This window comes from Gopherus evgoodei, chromosome 6 (assembly GCF_007399415.2).
Source record: "Gopherus evgoodei ecotype Sinaloan lineage chromosome 6, rGopEvg1_v1.p, whole genome shotgun sequence".
NCBI classification, from domain to species: Eukaryota; Metazoa; Chordata; order Testudines; family Testudinidae; genus Gopherus; species Gopherus evgoodei.
In genome coordinates this window covers 71168019-71187808 of record NC_044327.1, presented here as the reverse complement: position 1 = coordinate 71187808, position 19790 = coordinate 71168019, and the positions used below count along the sequence as shown (strand labels likewise).

Here is a 19790-nt window from a genome sequence, read left to right as displayed (position 1 = left end):
TTTGTATGCTGTAATAAATTTTACTAAGTTAACTAATTCTATATTTTAAATTCCTTTTTCCTCCCATCAAAACTGCATGTCAGATATTCCTAAAATAAGTCTGTATGGCTTGGAGGGTGGGGGGGTTAATAGCAGGATAGACATTTTTCAGTTCTTTTAAAAGATCATGTCCGTGTAATTAATGTCTGGCAGATGTGTGTTAAACATTTTTGTAATGTTGTTATGGGAAGATTAATGTCAAAGTGGCACAGTAAGTATTTAATTATTTTAAATGGATCAGAGATCTTAAAACCTCAGATCTATTCTTAAAATTGTGGTAAACGAGTGGGGAAGATACACCATCTTCCGTGTTTCTAATGTGTCTTATTACCATGTAAGATATATGGCACTGTACAACAAATAAAGCACTGAATGTGCCCTGGATGGTAATATTTTCATAACCATTTTTGTTCACTCTGTTTTGTATCTCTTTCCATCTGGCTTGCCTTCCTTCCTCCCCTTGCAAAGTTTCCGGATAGTGTTGGACTTGAGAAGATGCTTTACTGGGGTTAGGCCTTATTAAAGATGTAATTCTTGCATTTCAATCTGAACATAGTTATAGTCTGACTTTGGTTTGATCCCCTGTAGTAAGAGGTTCCACATCTACAATTCTGGCACTTAAAATAGTCCTTTAAACCTGAGAGCCTTATCCTGAGTCGTTCTAGTTGAAGCTCCCCTGTGGAGTATAGTCCTCCTGAGAACGAAGTCATGACTTTAGCCAAGCTCTACATATTTTGCTGCTTGGCTCCCTCATTTGGCTCCACATCAGGAGCAACCTAACAACCTTATCTTTAGTCTTCTGTTACATCATCAACTATGTTGCAAAACTAGAATTTTTAGTCAAATAAAAGTCCATTCATAACAGTGGGAAAGAAATCATTTCATGTGGCAGACAAGGAAAGTGAAGTGGTAAGGAGAAACACTTTATTTTCAGGCCTTTAAGAAGCTTTTGGAAACAAATGAGCTTAAGCAAACGATAATTGTCAGTCTCTTTCTGAATAGAGAAGTAAATAGTGTTCCAAAGGTAAAACACTTTTAGTTGTATAATACTGACTGCCTTTAAATGCTGACAAATGGCTCTTGAATTAGCAATTGCTGGGTTTGGTCAGTGTGTATCCATGTTTTAATTGTGCTATCAGTAAGTTACTGCATTATGAATCTGATGTACTCTGTACACGTGCTTTATGTGAAGCTGGGTTTTTTAGACCACAGAACATATTTGACAGTAAGTGTCAAGTATTTCAAACACTTGATTCTTGATAATGGCATAGTTGTCCCCATGAATAGTATGCATCTTGAATGCAGTTTTTGACAACTTACTGTGGGTATCTAAATGACATACCTGCCTTCAATACTAGTCTGTTGTTTTTCTCACGCCCATGGATATTTTAGGCTGGAATGACCTGAAAATAGCAACGGATGAATTTCACAGTCTTCAGAAGTTGGCTAGTTCCCTTAATTGCTACATACAGTTGCACACACTGCTTTAGTTCCTGACCACGCGAGTTGTGTCTCTTTTTTTCACAGAATTTGAATGGGGGAGAACTGAAGGAAACTCTTAGAAGTCTGACCATCTTTCTTATGATAAGAACGGAAACCAGATGATGGGTAGTGCCTTTAAAAGCAAACTAAGTAAAATTCCCCTAATTATTAAGGGTATATGAGTTTTGTAAAAGTCAGAAGTTTTAATTCCAATTCTGACAATAATGGTATAATTTTTTATTTAGGAAGCATTTATGTAGGTAACATACTTGGCTAAGCATTGTTGGTAGTTACTAGGAATATGATACAGCCCTCCATGAGACAGAACAAAAGGACATATATACTGTAATTTTAATTTTTTTAAAAAATGATGGTTAAAACCCCCTAGAATGCAGTAGAGATAATGTTATGTTACTTTCCTGTGTGTCCACCCTAGGAAAATTAGTACCCCTATTTCAGCAGCCAACAGTAATGGTACGGATGCAGTTGTACTTATCTTTTCATGTAGGACCTTATGTGTTAGGTTTAATCAGGATTTCATAAAAGCAGTAAAACCCAGAACCCTTTCCACACTAGCACATGCACTTTTGCTACTATTGGTGCAGTTGCTTTGTTACTGGCAGTTGCTGAAATACTAAGTTTTATGTAGATGAGTATGGTAAATCCCAAGTTGAATTCCTGTGGAGGTTTCTGGGAACAGGGAAAACTGCTAAAGGGAAGTAGATTTGAATCAGGGAAGATTAGGTTTTACATTGGCAAAGAATGCTCTTTGGATTATAATTCCTATTTTAGAGTACATTTGGAGAAGAGGGAAGTGGCATTGTATTCCAAAACTCCTATGACGTGTCACTGAAGTAACCTCACAGATGTCTGATTTGGCTGTTTTATTGCTGAATGTTTGAAGGTCTAATATCATTGGAACACATATCCTTCGTTTGGGTAGGATTAAGTTTACATATATGTATTTTATACCTGTTTTTGATTTATTAATTTGCTGTGTTATTTCTGGTACGTGTTTAGGTGCAAAAAAGTTAAATAGTTTGGTATGCTACTGCTATGCATGGTCAAGAAATGACTATGGAGAGCATAAACAGGAAGTGCTAAGGCTTGTAACTAAAGCAGAAAGTATGAACATGATGTGCATTCTGTTGACATTCCTTTTAAAGGAATTTTACCATTGCTGGGTATCTTCTGAAAAACCACAATTTTTCACGAATATAGCTATTTACAGATTAAACTGTAAAACAGAATGCCTATTTGTCAGTCAAGGTATAAGGGGTACATACAGTCTAACTTGGTGCACCTTGAAAGCATACTGTATTGAGGAACAGAAGGGAGGAGTTGAAGATTCTTGAAGATCCACAGGAGATACCTCTTACTCTAAAGATATATCTTGTTCCTCTCTGGATGAGGAGGTGACAGCTGCTCCAGTATCACCTCCTGATGATGTCGAGTTCTTTCAGGAGTTACTGGGAAGGATAGGGAAAGTAAATTGACATTCTCCATTCCAGTCTGCTAGACAGATTGGCAATGCAAATAAATGGAGTAATAGAAGCCTGCAAAAGACCTGTGGCAGACTTCAGCCTCTCTACTTCCAGAGTGAAATGAGCAGAAGAAAAGATTTCAAGTCATGCAAAAGATATTTGAGTAGTTCTACTTGCATCCGACTCCTAGTTCCCTACTGGTATCTGCAGCACAGGAGAAATCCAAGCGGACAGGACCACCTAAACCACACTTCTGAGGACAAAGCTCCTTAGAGACCTCTTAGGTAGAAGGACCTACACTCAGGCATCCCTTCAACTACAGACAGCCAACTGTCAAACCCTATTTGCTAAATATGACTATTTAGCATGGGACAGATTATCACTGTTCATTGAGCTCCCCCTAGGAAGCTAGGGCTGACCTCATAGCCATTGTTTAAGAGGAACGATTAGTAGCCAGAACTTGGCCATAGCTATCACTATGAGAAGGGCATCCTTATTACACTCAAGGATTCTCAGGAGCCCAAATGACTAAAGATGATCTCCAGTTTGAAAGTTCAGATCTGTTGAGCTCCTGCATGGATGAGTTCTTGCATATTGTAAATGACTTTAGAGCTGCTCTGATGTTACGCTTATAAGAAGCACACGGAACGGGGAGGGATAGCTCAGTGTTTTGAGCATTGGCCTGCTAAACCCAGGGTTGTGAGTTCAATCCTGGTGGGGGCTACTTAGGGATCTGGAGCAAAAATCAGTACTTGGTCCTGCTAGTGAAGGTAAGGGGCTGGAGTCAATGACCTTTCAGGGTCCCTTCCAGTTCTATGAGATAGGTATATCTCCATATATGTGTGTGTGTGTGTATATATATATATGTATAAAATATTTATATTTAATCTTTTTAAAGGGGATAAGGCAGTCGGTCACGTTTATGAGAGTACAATTTAAGCATTGAAATCAGCATATGCTTACACACACACACACCCCAAAAGGTTCTGCAGCTGGATCTTATAGTTACCAGTCCTAAGTGTTGCTCGGTCAGGTCCAGTGGCCAGGAGGGAGGGGGAGCTGGGCTCTGTCAAACGTGGCCAGCACATCCCTCAGCCTGCACTGCTTCCCGCAGCCCCCACTGTTAAACTGGCCCGGCTCACCAGGGTGTTTACCCTGGTGGCCACGTGCCAAAGGTTGCCGATCCCTGGTTTAGCATTATTTTGAGTTGTTACCGGGAAGATCCACAGCTGTTTCTTACGTCTGTCTTTGGCTCAACTCCTTATCTCGTCTTTGAGGTGTATGCCTTTGCTTTAGGGTGGTCAATCTGTGATCCGGGTGATTGACAATAAAGTTGGTGCCTCTTGACTCCTCCACTCCCTTCTTGATCATCCGGCCCAGTTATCCTTTCTCGGTTAATCACCATACATGCTTCACTCACACACAACAGCAAATAAGGCAATTACAGCCATAAAACTTCTATCCTTCTGAGAGCAAATGTTAACACAATCAGCAAAGAATGAACTCAGAATAATTTCTTCTTACTAATTCAAAGCTAGCAAAATGGAGTATAAGGCAAAATAATCAAAATGGAGTACAATTTTACTTGAGACAATTTCTTCCCATTAGGCCTTTGGCTTACACTGGAATCCCTGGATATCTATACACCTGCTCCCAGGAGAAGACCGCTAAGATAACAGGGACAGTTTAGGAAGTTTTGTCCTATCAGCAGTAGTGCTGTATAGACTATCGCCACCTCCCCTTAGAACTCTTATCCAAGTGCTCTCTTCACCATCTCACTCTTAAGTCTTCCTGGTGGCCATCACCTCAGCCAGGAGTATTAGTGAGATTCCCTGGGATGAGATGGTGTCTGGGTGTTTGCTTTTTGTGGTTTTTTTTTTTCTCTTCCCCATTTAAACCATCAATCTCCTGTTTTCTTCTCCAAAGCACCCTGAAACCTGTGAGGAAGTACTTTATATGTTTTCAGAGTTTGTTTCTTTATTACTTAGACAGGAGAAACCCATTCAAGAAATCACCCTGTTTTTGGCACTGGGGAAGGGTGTGCAAGATCAGGCCAACTCATCCCAGAGATTGTTCAGTTCAGTGCATTACAGTCTTTTACCAATTGGCAGATACGGCCTTTCCATCAGGAACTCAGGCCCATTCAACTACAGTTGAGACTACCCCTAACATGCCTAGAATATTTGTGTATCTGAGATATGCAGAGCAGCCTTTTGGCACTCAGCCCACATCTTTATCAAAAATTTTACCCTGGATTTGGTGATGTGAGCGATTCTTAGTTAACTGTAGTTAGGATCCTCTAGTACTCGCCTCTTATTAATTTGGAACTGCTAGGTAGTCTCCATAAGAGGGATCCACACAAGACTCAGAGAAAGAACAGTTGCTTACCTTACAATAATTGTGATTCTTTGTTTTGTCTGTGTGGATCCCAAGAGCTACAGATTACAACAACGGATTGATCATCAGAGCTCTTTAGTTCTATAGACAACTATTTTGGCCAAGTTACTTTGCTGTGCTTCAGATTTCTGCTTAAATGGGCATAACATATGCCTTCTTCATAAAATCATTGAGTCTTTATATTTATAAACCATTTTAATACTGAAATGAAAGTTGTTGTAAATGTTTAACTTTGTATTATCTCTTTAGTGTAGAAGTAGCATTCATTTTGCAATCTTTTTTTTTTTTAATGGCCTGCAAAAAAATCATGCTGTCAAGTAGAAATATAGTTGTTTCTCTGCTACTGCAGAATTTTTTTGAAGGTAGGTCTATCTGCAGAACTTAACTGGCTTTAAAATCTCTAATCATGGTGATTCCCTTCTTTAATTTTTGGCTAATATTATTGTCAAACACCTTTCTTTTTATCTTTGTTAGATGCATAATGTAATCAGAAGACTGTGTAGTAAAGTAGCTGAAGTCAAGAATGGAAGTTAAACTTCTGAACTTTTAAAGAGGATTTTATTCACTTCTCTAACAAAGGCAGAGGGAAGAAATATTTTCTGCACTTCATCTTTTTCTACCACCCTTCCTGATGGAAATAAATTTGCTTTTGACTATTATTTCCTTTGTTTCATGATTGATGTCCAGTGGTGATTAAACTGTAAGTCAGTCTCAGAAAGAACCTTTTCCTCTTAAAATATACACATTTATTTAAGGCTACTTTTAGTTTGTCTTGGGATTTTTAATTATTTTGGCACTTTTTCTTGACCAGGTATGTATTTTTTGTACCAGATGGTAATAAATTTGAAAATTGTGATATAAAAAAATGGTTCGATGAAATGTAATTTTTTTCAGGAATTGTTCTTTCTTTTCTTTAGGATAAAAGATTGCCCTCTCAGAGAAAATTAACCTGTGGGATTTTGTTTCTTTTGGAGCAACAACTCAATGAACTGATGATAGCAGTTAAAGTTCATTTGGCAGCTGACTTTGTCACAGTAACAAGTGACTGCAAGAAGTGACAAACTGCAAAGGATTTGAATGTTCCCTGGCTACTGAGAATATGCACAGTATCTCAGATATTGGAGTGGCTGCAGTTTCAACATAAATCAGTTTTAGTGCTTGTAAAGATGTCGGTTAGCGCAACAGAGAGTGACCCTCCTAGATTCTTTGTTGGTGGTGAAGATGGAGATGAATTATTGGATTCATCCAGATCTGCTGACTTTGATCATTTCTATGACCATGCAGAAGAGGAGGATGAAGAGTATGATTCTGTAAGTACTGTAGGAAAGTATCTTTTTTAAAGATATAGTTTATGGCATAACTTATTTTAAAATACTAAAGGCTGAGAAATATTATTCTCAGAATTTACGGGTACTGTGATCATAATATGCATTAGGAGTTTAATTCTGTTAGTTTCTGAGCGCATTAGACTCACCCCAGCAAAATATTTTGAGTACACGCTTAACTTAAATCATGAGTAGTCTACTAAATTCAGAGTTAAGCATATGCTTTAGTGCTTTGGTTGATTGGAGCCAGGCAACTCAGAATCTTGCAGGACTGAGTCCTTTGTGCAACATGTAGAAATAAAGGCATCAGTAAAAATAACATGACTTTATGGGGGGGTGGGAACGCTTTTTGGGTCGAGGGCAACATCTGGGTGGGGAAATTGTATGCAGGGCCGGGGCAGGGCGTTGGGGTGCAGGAGAGAGTGCAGGGTGTGAGAGGGGGTGCAGTGTGCAGGAAGGGGCTCAGGACAAGGGATTGGGGAAGAGGAGGGGTGTGGGGTATATGAGGGGGCTCAGGGAAGGGGAGTGCAGGAGTGGGCTCAGGGCAGGGGTGCAGACTGCGGAGGGGGCACAGGACGGGTTGGGGTGCAGGAGGCATGCAGGGTGTACAAGGGGGCTCAGAGCAGGGAGTTGGGGTGCAGGAGTGGTGCAAGGTGCAGGCAGGGGGCTTAGAGCTGGGAGGTGGGAAGCAGGAGGGGTTCAGGCTCCAACCCGGCATCGCTTACCTAAAGTGCCTCTGGGATGGCAGTGGTGCGCACCGGGGCCAGGGCAGGCTCCCTGCATGCCTGCCCTGTCCCCAGCCCCGTGCCGCTCCAGGAAGCGCTGTGGCCCCTGGGGGAGGGAGGGTCGGAGGACTCCATGTGTGCTGCCCTTGCCGTGCCTCCAGGTACCTCCCCCGAAGCTCCCATTGATCGCGGTTCCCCATTCCTGGGCAATGGGAGCTGTGGTGGGCAGTGCCTGGAGGCAAGGGTGATGCACGGAGTCTTCTGTCCCCCTGCCCGGGGGCCGGAGGGACGTGGTGCCGGCTGTTTCTGAGAGTGGCGCAGGGCCCACGGCACCATAGGGGGCAATTCCAAAACCCTGAGGGGCCAGTTCCAGCCTGCAGACCGTAGCTTTATGGTCTTAGAATAAGTATATCTACTAGCATATTTGTAGCTACTTTCTCTTGCTGCTACAGGACTCTTCTTTGGCCTTCATCAGTGTAGTATACACATAACTACGCAGATTACTTTAAAAAGATCAGGTCTTATGACTGTTATTGGTGAATCAAGATACTAACCCAGAGGAAAAAATATACTTATAAAAATTCTTCAATTTAGAAAATCACTGATTAAGGTCCTTGTTTCAGCTTTAATATGAAATCATGTTATGTGAAGAAAGTCACATGCTAACAACTTCTAAAAAAAATTCTGAACATTTTTTTTTGTTGTGTGTTGCTTCAGAGTTCACATATGTGCAATTTTCTGGTGCTACAAGTTTCAGTCAGTAAGCAAGTACTTAGCCTCTGCAATCTTGCAATTTAATTTACATTGTACTGTACTTAACTTCTGAAGCAGTGATCTAAAATTGATATTTGGGTGATCGCATGGTCACTCTTTATCATGGTAGGGTAGTGAATGAAAAACAAGATTTTTTTCATTCCCTCAATTACTCCTCATTTTCCAGTAATTGACTGCCACCTTTCCACTATCCTGTTGTTCCTTACACTGGTCTCTAGAAATACACAAGGAGGTAGGGTTTGTTTGTTTTTTTTTAATTTTATTTATTTATTTGTTTATTTATTTAAAGTTTACCATAGATCAGGGGTAGGCAACCTATGGCACAGGTGCCGAAGGCGGCACGCAAACTGATTTTCAGTGGCACTCACATTGCCCAGGTCCTGGCCACCAGTCTGGGGGGCTCTGCATTTTAACTTAATTTTAAATTAGGCTTCTTAAACTTTTTAAAAACCTTATTTACTGTACATACAACAATAGTTTAGTTATATATTATAGACATAGAGAGAGACCATCTAAAAATGTTAAAATGTATTACTGGCACACGAAACCTTAAATTAGAGTGAATAAATGGAGACTCGGCACACCACTTCTGAAAGGTTACCAACCCCTGCCATAGATGGTCTTTCAGAAGGTTCTGAGCTTGGAGTTACAGTTGGTGTATTTGCTAACGTCTTAGCTTGACTGATATAGTAGCTCTTGCTTTTCAGTCTATCTAAATCATTATGCTATAACTCTTTTGAAAACTACAGTTCTCAGCTCAGCCTTTGCTTCAAAATAATGCTAGAAGATGCATAACTTGACTTTTCCAGAAAGTGGTCACTAGACTACATTTTCATTGATTGTGAGCATGTCTGCTTATAAGCTAAGTGCAATACACTGTTAATGCATCATAAGACTGCACAGTTAAAATCAATTTAGAAAGGCAAACTAAGCATCCAATAGGATTTGATAACTTGGACCATATTGGCTTTTGATATATTTGTGGTATATATTAAGAAAAAGTTGTACACTACACATTTAAATAAATCCACTTAAAATCGTCACATTTTCTTATCTCTAAAAAATTTGCTTTCCTCCTCTGCTGTTTGAAAGATCCACTTAAAGGAGAAACCAATATAAAGAGAGACTGTGAAAGCGGCTATACAGGAGGTGTTTTGAAATGCACAAAGTAAACAGAAAAACTAGAAAGATTTTTTTCTAATCTGTTACAATAATCCTACTTTATTTGTAACAATAGTATGTAATAAAATAAAAGGAGGTTTGGGGCTTCTAGGTATGTCTAAATTATTTACATTAATTTCCAGGGGACTCTTCTGCATGATCTCATTTGGTTTTGACATTCACAGCTCAGTTTTTGATTCTCTCAAATTTGTGCCTGAGAAAAGCACCCATAACAATATTCATAAGTGTGCAGTAGTGCATCAGAACTTATTGCAATGCTAGTGCTGCTGACAATTTGTGAAGTCATTCTTCATGTGGCAATAGCAAGGCAAATTGTCAAACACTGTTTTTTGTGAACATCTAATATTGCAAATTGCTAGATGATAATTTAAAAGTAATACCCACAAATGTTGGATTGGAATATAATGTTCCTGTTCATTGGCTAGTTAAGCATTTATTGTACCCTGGGAATACTTAATCACTCTCCTTACCACCACAAACAAAAAAACCCAACACCACTAACTCTTATTAACTTTATTTTTTGTGTTAGCCACCAGAAAGGCTGATTGTGGTTGGGATATGTTCCATGGCAAAGAAATCCAAGTCTAAACCAATGAACGAAATTCTGGAACGCCTCTCCATGTTTAAGTACATCACAGTGGTAATATTTGAAGAGGATGTCATTTTGAATGAACCTGTAGAAAACTGGCCTTTATGTGACTGTCTCATTTCTTTTCATTCTAAAGGTAAAGCTTTCCAAGTAGTAGCATGAATCTCTCACTTTTAAACTTCATTTTAGCCTCTCTTTTAATTCTTTTAATTGAATATTTAGCCAAATTACAAGTTAGCAGTCTCTAGGGGCTTTTTGTTTTGGGTATTTGAAAAAAAAAACATCACAATTATAATATTTTAAACCCAGCTTTTAGTATTTCAGCTATTACAGCGTTAAAATATTATTGTATTAAATGTTTGGGATCATCTAGTCTGCTGTGGTATTTGAAATCTAATTGCTGACCAGACAAATAACATTTACTTATGAAGCTATCAGATGTACTTGTTCACCTCACCCCAGTAAGCACAGGACCATTCTCACTTAAAGAAATACTTTTGTACATCTATTGAGGAATCTTGCTCTATAAGAAACAACATTCATTCTGGATAGTCACATCCCTCTATCTCTCTCCTCTGTACACTGGCAAAATACTAAAGTATTCAGTGACTAGGGATGTAGAACACAGTTTTCTAATGGTTGGAACGAAAGGGCAAGGAGCCAGACGAAAAGTGTTTTCTAATAGTCTAACTTGATTTACTGGGTTACTAGGCTACTCTGACTTTTGTGCATAGCTCAATTCAGCTATAGATCACACTGATTAAAACATAAAAAAAACCCTCTACTCATTCAGGTCATATGTATAATATTGAAATTGAAGGGTTTTTTTACCCAAATACTTAAAACATGACACTAGTAAGTTAATATATATTCCTTAATAAACCTTGTTTAGGATTTCCACTGGACAAAGCAGTTGCCTATGCAAAACTCAGGAATCCATTTGTAATCAATGACTTGAATATGCAGTATCACATACAAGACAGGTAAGTAATAACTGCAAATCAGATATAAACCACTTCAACTCTGTTTTACTGAAAATCAGCAAATAAAATAACTATTTAAGACTGTGAAATACTGGTAATATCTTGGGATTGTCATCACAGTGGCAACACCAATATGCATTATTCTACAATAGTCTAGTAAATATACTGGCTGACACTATCTCAAAAATATTGTGTGTTCTTATGTTCTTACATACATGTAGAAGACAGTAAATTACAAAACAAATGACTAGTAAATAATGAGTGTATCTTGTTGACCTTAATCTGGAATTGGACTGTACTGCCTTTGATCAGTCCTTTAGAATTATTTATTGCTTTATGTTGTGGTGTCTCTTAGAGGTCTGGTCTAAGTCAGGACCTCATAGTGCTAGGTTCTGTACAAACATATAGTAAATGACAATTTTTGCCTCAAATTGTTTACAGTCTGAAAGTAAATCTAGAATGGAGAAGAGGCAATGCCTTTCTCAGTTTGGTAAGATTTAGCATATAGTGGGTACTACTGCAGTCGAAATAGTAATCACAAGTTATCTCGCTTAGGTATGTCCCTAATGTCCTTCCGTTACCCCCATTAGTTGAGTCTGTGAAGCTCAAGCAGACATCCTGATGTTGGGTTTTTAAAAGTAATTAAAACTTTAACTTTTTTTACTTTCAACTTTGTTCTGTGGAGACATTTGTAATTACTGTCAGTCTCAAAGTATTATTTCATGAGCATTTCACTTTGTCGTTGCACGAGACGTTTAGTGACAAACATTGAAAGATATTGGCAATGGTAAAGGCCAAGATAGTAATTGTGAAACAGTGATTGTGAAACAAAGAGAGGTTTAGCTGAAATTATATTAAATCAAGGGTGGGCAAACTGCGGCGAGCTGCACCATGCAGCTCGGCCTTGCGCTGGCCGGGGCACTGGGTTGGTGGCCACACCATGTGGCTCAGCCCCACTCTGGCCGGGGCACAGAGTCGGGGCTGCATGATGCAGGTTGGCCCCCGCTCCAGCGCTCTGGCCTGGGCGCCGGCTCGGGTTCTGCACCACGCAGCTCTTGGAAGCTGCAGCATGGCCCCGCTCTGGCTCCTATGCGCTCTAGTGGGAGCTGCAGGGGCGGTGCCTGTGGATGGGGCAGCATGCACAGCTGCCTGGCTGCATATAGGAGCCAGAGAAGCGACATGCCACTGCTTCTGGGAGCCACTCAAGGTAGGCACCGTTCGAAGCGTTCCCCAGCCCTGATCCTCTCCACATGCCCCAACCCCCTGCCCCAGCCCTGATCCCCCTCCTGCTCTCCTAACCGCTCCATCCCAGCCTGTAGCACCCTCCTGCAACACAAACCTCTCATCTCCACCTCCACCCCAGAGCCTGCACCCCAAGCCAGAACCTGCACCCCTTCCCACACCTCTGCCCCAGCCCTGATCTCCCACCCTCCGAACCCCTCGGTCCCAGCCCAGAGCATCCTTCTACACCCCAAACTCCTTATCCCCAGCCCCATCCCAGAGCCCACACTCCTTCCTGCACCCCAACCCTAATTTTGTAAGCATTCATGGCCCACCATACAATTTCTATTCCCCACTGTGGCCCTCAGGCCAAAAAGTTTGCCTACCCCTGTATTAAACAGATGAGTCTCACTGAAATGCACAGAGAAGTTAGTTATGTCCCAAAAAGTCAGATATTACATTTCATATACTATTTGTTATACTTACGTACAACATTATTTGATTGTAGAGTTCATGTGGTTTATTTGCTACGTTTTTATCCATAACATTTATGCAAAGAAAAAGCCTGTTCAGATGTTAGTGTTCTGAGTTCATTGTCATCCAAAGTATCTTCTCTGTCTGCATCGTGACCTGGCAAAGAACTCTGGATAGCTCAAAAGCTTGTCTCTTTCACCAACAGAAATTGATCCAATCAAAGATATTATCTGACTCACCTTTTCTCTCTCCATCATGAAAAGCAAATATTAATAAATGACTAGTTAATGAAGTATAGAAACACTGGAGCCTTTTGTACAGTAAAAAAAGTACAATTTCAGACACCTACCAGTTAATGACCAACAGTTGTTGCAGCAGTGCACAAGCATTTCAGCAAATTTGGAATTGCACTTGCATGGAGTAAGTCTCTCCATACTCTGTTCTTCCTGTCTTGTGACAAATTGAAAGTGTTGGCATTGCAATTCGCACTGGTTCAGTGACATTGGTGTGAAGTGCAACAGTCTAATTAGACATCCCTTAAAACACTGCGTACGTGAACAAAGTACCATGATAGTTATGATTATATAAAGTAAGCTTTGGGTTTCATGGACTATAAAATGTAAATATTCAGACTTTATTGCTTTGGTTGGATAACCTTTGTGCTCTTCTTTTAGGAGAGAAGTGTATAGCATCCTCAAAGCTGAAGGCATTTTACTTCCTCGTTATGCAATTCTGAACCGTGATCCAAACAATCCCAAAGGTAACAGATTTTCCTAATTTTCTTATTAAGGTTCTATTTTTACAACTTGGAATATTTTGTTAAACCTTTTGAATGGTAACCTTTAACATTCTGAACCCTCTGCTTGCCTGCACCCACTTCTGTGCCCCTTTCCTTTAATTCAGTCAATGACTTCCTGCTCATTGCAGGGGGGAAGGAGATGGGGAGGAGCAGATGCTTACAGCAAAAGTTCCCTACAAAATGTAGTTTTTAACTCTGCTGTGGAGATGCTTGCCGTGGTCCCTCAGAAGCAGTCCCATCCTGAATAACTTTACCAAATCTGGCTGGCTGTTCTCCCTCAGCCCAACATAATGAGACCACACAGGGCACAGATCCTGGGAGACAGTAGGAGGAGCTAACATTTTGAGCTGGCTGAGAGCTGTCATTCTGGAGAGTGCTAGGGATGAATTGGTACCAAGGAGCTTGCACAGTCAGTGCATTAACACTTCAACAGACTTACAACAAAGATGTTGCTCCTGGGCTAAAAGGGTCAACATCAACAGTTATGGCAAATATGCAAATAACTTCATAATGAAAATAGGCTATCCAAGCTTCTGTTGATCTAACTAAGGTATTTATATGACCCTCATCTCTAAAGTATCTGAATGCTTCACAGTCTAATGTATTTATACTCACAACATACCTGTCAGGCAAGGAAGTGCTACTATTTGTACTTCAATTCCCATCTGTAAAATATAGAAACTGCATTTAATTAAATAAACACTACTGGGAATTGTGTGATTATGAGAGACTTTAATTTTCCAGATATAGATCAGATGACAAATGCTACTACTAATAGGGCCTAGATTTTCCTTAATGTAATAGCTGACAGATTTCTACACCAAATAGTCACCAAACCGACATGAGGTGATGCCATTTTAGATTTTGTATTGATGGGTAGTTGAGGACCTCATAGAAGAACTGATGGTTGGAGACAACCTTGGTTCGAGGGATCATGAGCTAAATCAGTTTAAACAAAATGGAAGGAGAAACAACAATAGGTCTGCAACTAAGGTCCTTGATTTCAAATGGGAAAACTTATAAAAATTAAGAGAATTATGGAAGTGGACTGGACTGGACCCAAGGATCTGAATGTGGAGGAGGCTTAGAATTACTTTAAGTTAAGGTTGCAGAAGCTATCGGAAGCCTGCATCCCAAGCAAGGAAAAAAAATTCATAGGAGGTGGTTGCAGAGCAAACTGTATAAACAAGCATTTCAAACAGTTGATTAAGAGAAAGCAAAAAGCCTACAAGGAATGGAAGATGGGATAATTAGCAAGAAAGGCTACCCCTTTGAGATCAGAAAGTGTAACTGTTTGGCTGGTGGTTCTTGCCGACATGCTCTGAGTCCAACTGATAGCCATATTTTGGGTCGGGGGGGGAATTTTCTCCCTGGGTTAAATTGGCAGAGACTTTGGGTGGGGGTTTTTTTTTTTTTTTTTTTTTTTGGTTTATTTTTACCTTCCTCTGCAGCATGGGTCACTTGCAGGTTTAAAGTAGAGTAAATGGATTTTCTGTAACTTTAAGTCTTTTAAATCATGATTTGAGGACTTCCATAACTCAGCTATAGGTTAGGGGTTTATTACAGGAGAGGGTGGATGAGGTTCTATGCCTTCAGTCTGCAGGAGGTCAGACTAGATGATTATGATGGTCTTTTGTGTCCTTAAAGTCTGAGTCCTTGAGAGGCAATCCATCTGTCCTGAAAATTCACTCTGCTTAAGATTGTTGCCTTGGAATTGGATTTATTCATTGTTTTTCAAAAAAACAGAAGTTTCTTTCTCACTAGAAGTGCAAATCTCAGTGCATCCTTAACTGCATGTCGGCCTACTGGTGATTCCCTAATACTTTTTTTTTTTAAATGTAACAAATTTTAGTTTTTATATAAGTCTTGTAAGACGCTATATCTAAAACTGAGAAAGAATGCAGAAAAAAGGGTTTAGGGAACATTGGGATTGAGGGAAATACCACAACTGTGTTCTGTGAATATAACTAATTTCCTCTTTGGAGGGAGGTTGAATGGTCTTTCATAAAAATTAGAAAAACTATGACGTTTAGAAGGCAAGCAGAAAGCATAGGTCAGAATTTTCCAAAATGACTGATAATTTTTGAGTAAAACATTCAAAGTGCCTCAATCACTTTCAGTTGATTTTCAGTGAAGTATAAGTCACTTTTGAAAATAGGGCTGGGGCTCATAAGTTTAATGAGGCATTTTTGGAAAATTGTACCCATTGGTACCTCAAAATTTGGAAGCTTAACTTGATTCCTGTTAGAGACCTGACTATCAGAAAGTGCCACAGTACCCTAGATTAGAAACTGTTAAAATAATACAATGGGACACACTAACTTCAGACTTAGTATAACAAAATATAACACAGCTAGATGGACAGGAGTTAGAGCAATAAGATAACCTGGCAAAAGCTAGTGGGAAGTATGCTTTTTTTTAATGTTGTGTGTGTATATAGACTCAGTATTTCATGTCACTGCAATAGAAAGTTAAAGGGATTTGAATGAGGAGAGACTGGTGGCCTGATATCTTGCCTCAGGAAAGGCATTCCACATATAAGGGCAGCTTGAAAGAAAATGGGATATTTGAAATGGATTAAAGGCATATCAAGACTGATATCACTAAGATGGTTGGCAGGAAGGCCATTAGATATCCATTTTTGGAGAAATGGATGTCCCTGGCGTATTAGGTCCTAATCACATTTATAGTAGAGACATTGGATCCTTCTAATATACATGGACAAATACTCTCTCACACCTGATGTTGCTGGAGGAGTGGGGAGAGAAGAGGGAATAAAGATGCAAGTGTAGCTGTGATAGCCGTAAAAGAAACAATCTTACTTCAAAAATATTTCATAAAGTCACTTACTTACATCATCCATTTAATTACTGAAGTCTCTTTGTATTCCCACTTTTTCTTGTGTATTGCATTTGAGTCCAGTAATTTAACTACAGTGGTAACATCAGGCATATGAGCAATGAAATAAGGTTGGATGGTAGATCAAGTTTCAAAGTTCCTTTTGAACATTCCTTAAACATTTTAAACAATTGGATAGACCAGAATTTCTTCATCAACTTTTTCCTCCTCAGAAAAAGGCACTCACTTTGAGATTCTAGCTCTTGTATCATAAACTTTGTAATCTATAAACCACAGCCAGGAAATTGCACACGACCTGCTTAAGCAAATACTGTAGCTGGCTGGACTTTGTGCAATAGGCAACTTGAAAAAAGGGAACTCAATTCAGTTGAAAATTGCAATGCAAGTTACTGAACTTTTGCCATGTGTTTATGTATCCATTATGATGCAGTCTTACAGTTTATTCCATTAATAAATACTTAGTTTCAGAGATTTTAAGATTTTTGTATTTTTAATTTCATTGTTGGTAGAATTGTGGCATGTTGTATAAGTTATCTCAAAAATCTGAATTTCTGTCCAAGAGTTGGTTTCTATTCTAATATATGGCAGTGAACATGATTGGCTTGAGATGATTAAACAGACACTTTGGGACAGAGTGATTTCTTGAGGTTATGTACAAGTATATGCATCTTCTTGAAATAAGAGGGTGAGGGGAGAGATGCTAAGGTGAAGAAAACATTGATATACCAAGGCTGGCTCTGCCCAGTTTGGAAGGATGTGACAATGATGGTTCATTTCCCTGTTCTGTAATGCCAAGGAGATTGTTATGAGCAGGTGTTGCAGCATAGATGCTGGCTCGCTCTCTCTCCCAGAAATTGAGAGACTGAGGCAAGCAGATTGGATTAAAAAAAGATCAGTGATTTAAAAATAAATCTTTTTAATAGCATTTTTTATTAAAATACAATATTTATCTTTTAAAACTATTTTCAATTAAATTTGAAATCATAACTCACATTACAAGCTAAACTTACTATAATCTATCAAAAAATAGTTTAAATTAAAATTTAAAAAAATCAAGCAATGCATGTTTGCTGCCAAAGTTTTAAAAGACAGACCAGTGTACTGATGGAAGTCACTGGCTAAGCATGTGGAACCAGTGTTTGTTGATGCGCTAGACCAGTCTTTGATAGCAATAGCTTCTTCTGCAGGTGAAGAGAATATTTTCTTTGTTCAGTTTATTCAGTTAGATGAGTTCAGCGACTAGTTAATCAAAAGTTGAGAAACCAGTTCGGAGCTAAAAAAGTAGGAAAGTTTATTTTTCTCTTCCACTGTATGAATATAAATGAGGTTTAGAGGATGAGATCTATTAGTTCTAAAATCTTGAAGGGCATGGTGACCAGAAACAGTCAGCTCAGTTCACTAACTATTGGTAATGCATCCTTTTTTTTTAATCAGATCAGTCAATTTTAAATGTAAAACATGTTTTGAAAAACTCATTCTTCTTATGTATCATGCCCATTTAAGGTAGTTTTATTTAACAAATAAACAATTTTAAAATGCTAGTTTTATACATTTTTAATTGAATTCAAGTTTCCGTCCACAAATGACAAAACCATGAATGGAAAATCAATCTAGTACATAAGAAATGTATCACTCACCATTTTCTGCCATAATAAATGGATCAATTAAGCACCTGAATAAATATATGTTAAATTATATAATTGCTTAAATAAATGTGTATAGATAAAGTGTATCCTCCTGGGTAGCAAAAAGAAGTGCCAAATTATACCAACCATTGAAAATCTGCTTTTCTTTAGGAAAATAAAGTACAGAGGCAAAATGTGATTAAAATTAGTGACTTAAATCAATTTCATGTATGCTCATTTAACTCATAATTAAATTGCTTTGATTTAAATCAATCCACCCAGGAAGCGAGGGTGGTAGAGTTGCTGGTGTGTTCTTTCTGTGTGCCTAGATGTTGCTTGTAAATCACCTTTGCACTAAGAAAGTACTTCCCAGTGACCTGCAGGGAAGAAACACAGATTCTCCCGAGACAAGGTGAATTCCCTTCCTGCACCTATAGGGATGGCAGAGAGATGCTAAGTTATGGAGAGGAGGGTGAAGAGCAGGCACCAGTGCACCATAGTTTGCTGGTTATTAAGTGTTTTAGGGCTCAGTCCAGCACAGATGGAGTAGAGGTTCATCCCCAGATTGTACCAGAGAGGTGTTCTGATGCCAAATCTGGATCTGTTCCTAGTGCTTCCTTCCTTGAATGACTGCTCCAAACATGATTTATAGGAACTTAAATTGGTGATTCAATTTCAATAGTTCAATATTTTTCTTGTCTTAAACTGAAGACTAAAGATAATAATAATAAATTGTTAATTTTTGGAAAGTGAGTAATTGTGACTTTTATTGTATATACCTTTACTGCTTAATATGTCTTTAATTTGTGCTCATTTCTCCAGAATGCAGTTTGATTGAAGGAGAAGACCAAGTGGAGGTGAATGGGGAAGTTTTCCAAAAGCCATTTGTAGAGAAGCCAGTGAGTGCCGAGGACCACAATGTATACATTTATTATCCAACATCTGCTGGCGGTGGAAGCCAGAGGCTTTTTCGAAAGGTGAGGAAATTGCCACACTTAAATTATTGGAAAAAAAAATTGTACTGAATTACTGTAATCTTGGTTCTATTATAGAGACTTAAAAAAAACAACCAAACTCTGAAATATCTTTGGAGAATCTACACAAGCCAGAATCAAAAGACCAAATTCTCTAGCAGATGTATGGCCTTTGTACCACAGAAGTGGTGCAAAAAGGGTCTGTAATCTACCTGCTGACAATTTCCATAACATAGAGAAGGTCTGCTAGAATATCTACACTGCAACCAGGGTCGTTTTCTCTGCCCACCATCTTGTTGCACATATGAATGGATTCATCTTCAAGAATACAAGTTGCCTAATATATTGGTGGTTTAAACTAAAGTGGTGAGAGAACATACACAAACTCCTCTTGAGGAGCTTGTTGTATTTTCACCTCAAATACTCAAACAGGTCAGAATGGAAGCTGTTATAGAGATCTGTTGACCTGAATCTGTTGACTAAAACTAAAACAAGGTTCTTTATAGTGGCAATGCATTCCTACTAACTATTGATTAATTAAAAAGTCATTGCAGTTAGCAGTGAGGATGAATGCTGAGGCTGGATGTAATGTAACTTTGTGTATAGCCTAAATGTAGTACTGTGTAATTTCAGAATCTGTGCCCTTAATCTGGTAGTGCTGCAAAATATTAGCACAGAGGTAGCATTGTACCATTTTATGGTATAGAAGTAGTCAGTCATCTGGGAAACTTTTTTGTTTAATATTTTCAACCTCTATTAAATAGATATGACTTCATAGTCAAGTCTCTAAATAGTTTAATTTATTTGTATCTATAAAGCCATCCTTTGTGGAATATGTTTAGTTATCCAAAACCAGGT

At 38.9% G+C, this 19790-nt stretch overlaps 1 protein-coding gene across 14 annotated transcripts in view; it reads left to right on the top strand.

Moving 5' to 3' along the window:
- PPIP5K2 (diphosphoinositol pentakisphosphate kinase 2) overlaps positions 1-19790 on the top strand; it is a 75590-nt gene that overhangs the window by 6478 nt on the left and 49322 nt on the right. For 11 of the 14 annotated variants that reach the window (XR_004000851.1, XM_030565881.1, XM_030565880.1 and 8 more), the window contains exons 2-7: positions 5877-6102; positions 6320-6712; positions 9938-10133; positions 10890-10980; positions 13350-13435; positions 18781-18935. Coding sequence is in view for 13 of the 14 variants with exons in the window: in XM_030565881.1 (XP_030421741.1) it covers positions 6569-6712; positions 9938-10133; positions 10890-10980; positions 13350-13435; positions 18781-18935 (672 nt within the window). In the remaining variant the exon portion in view is untranslated. The other 3 variants (XM_030565875.1, XM_030565874.1, XM_030565876.1) reach the window with 2 other exon arrangements.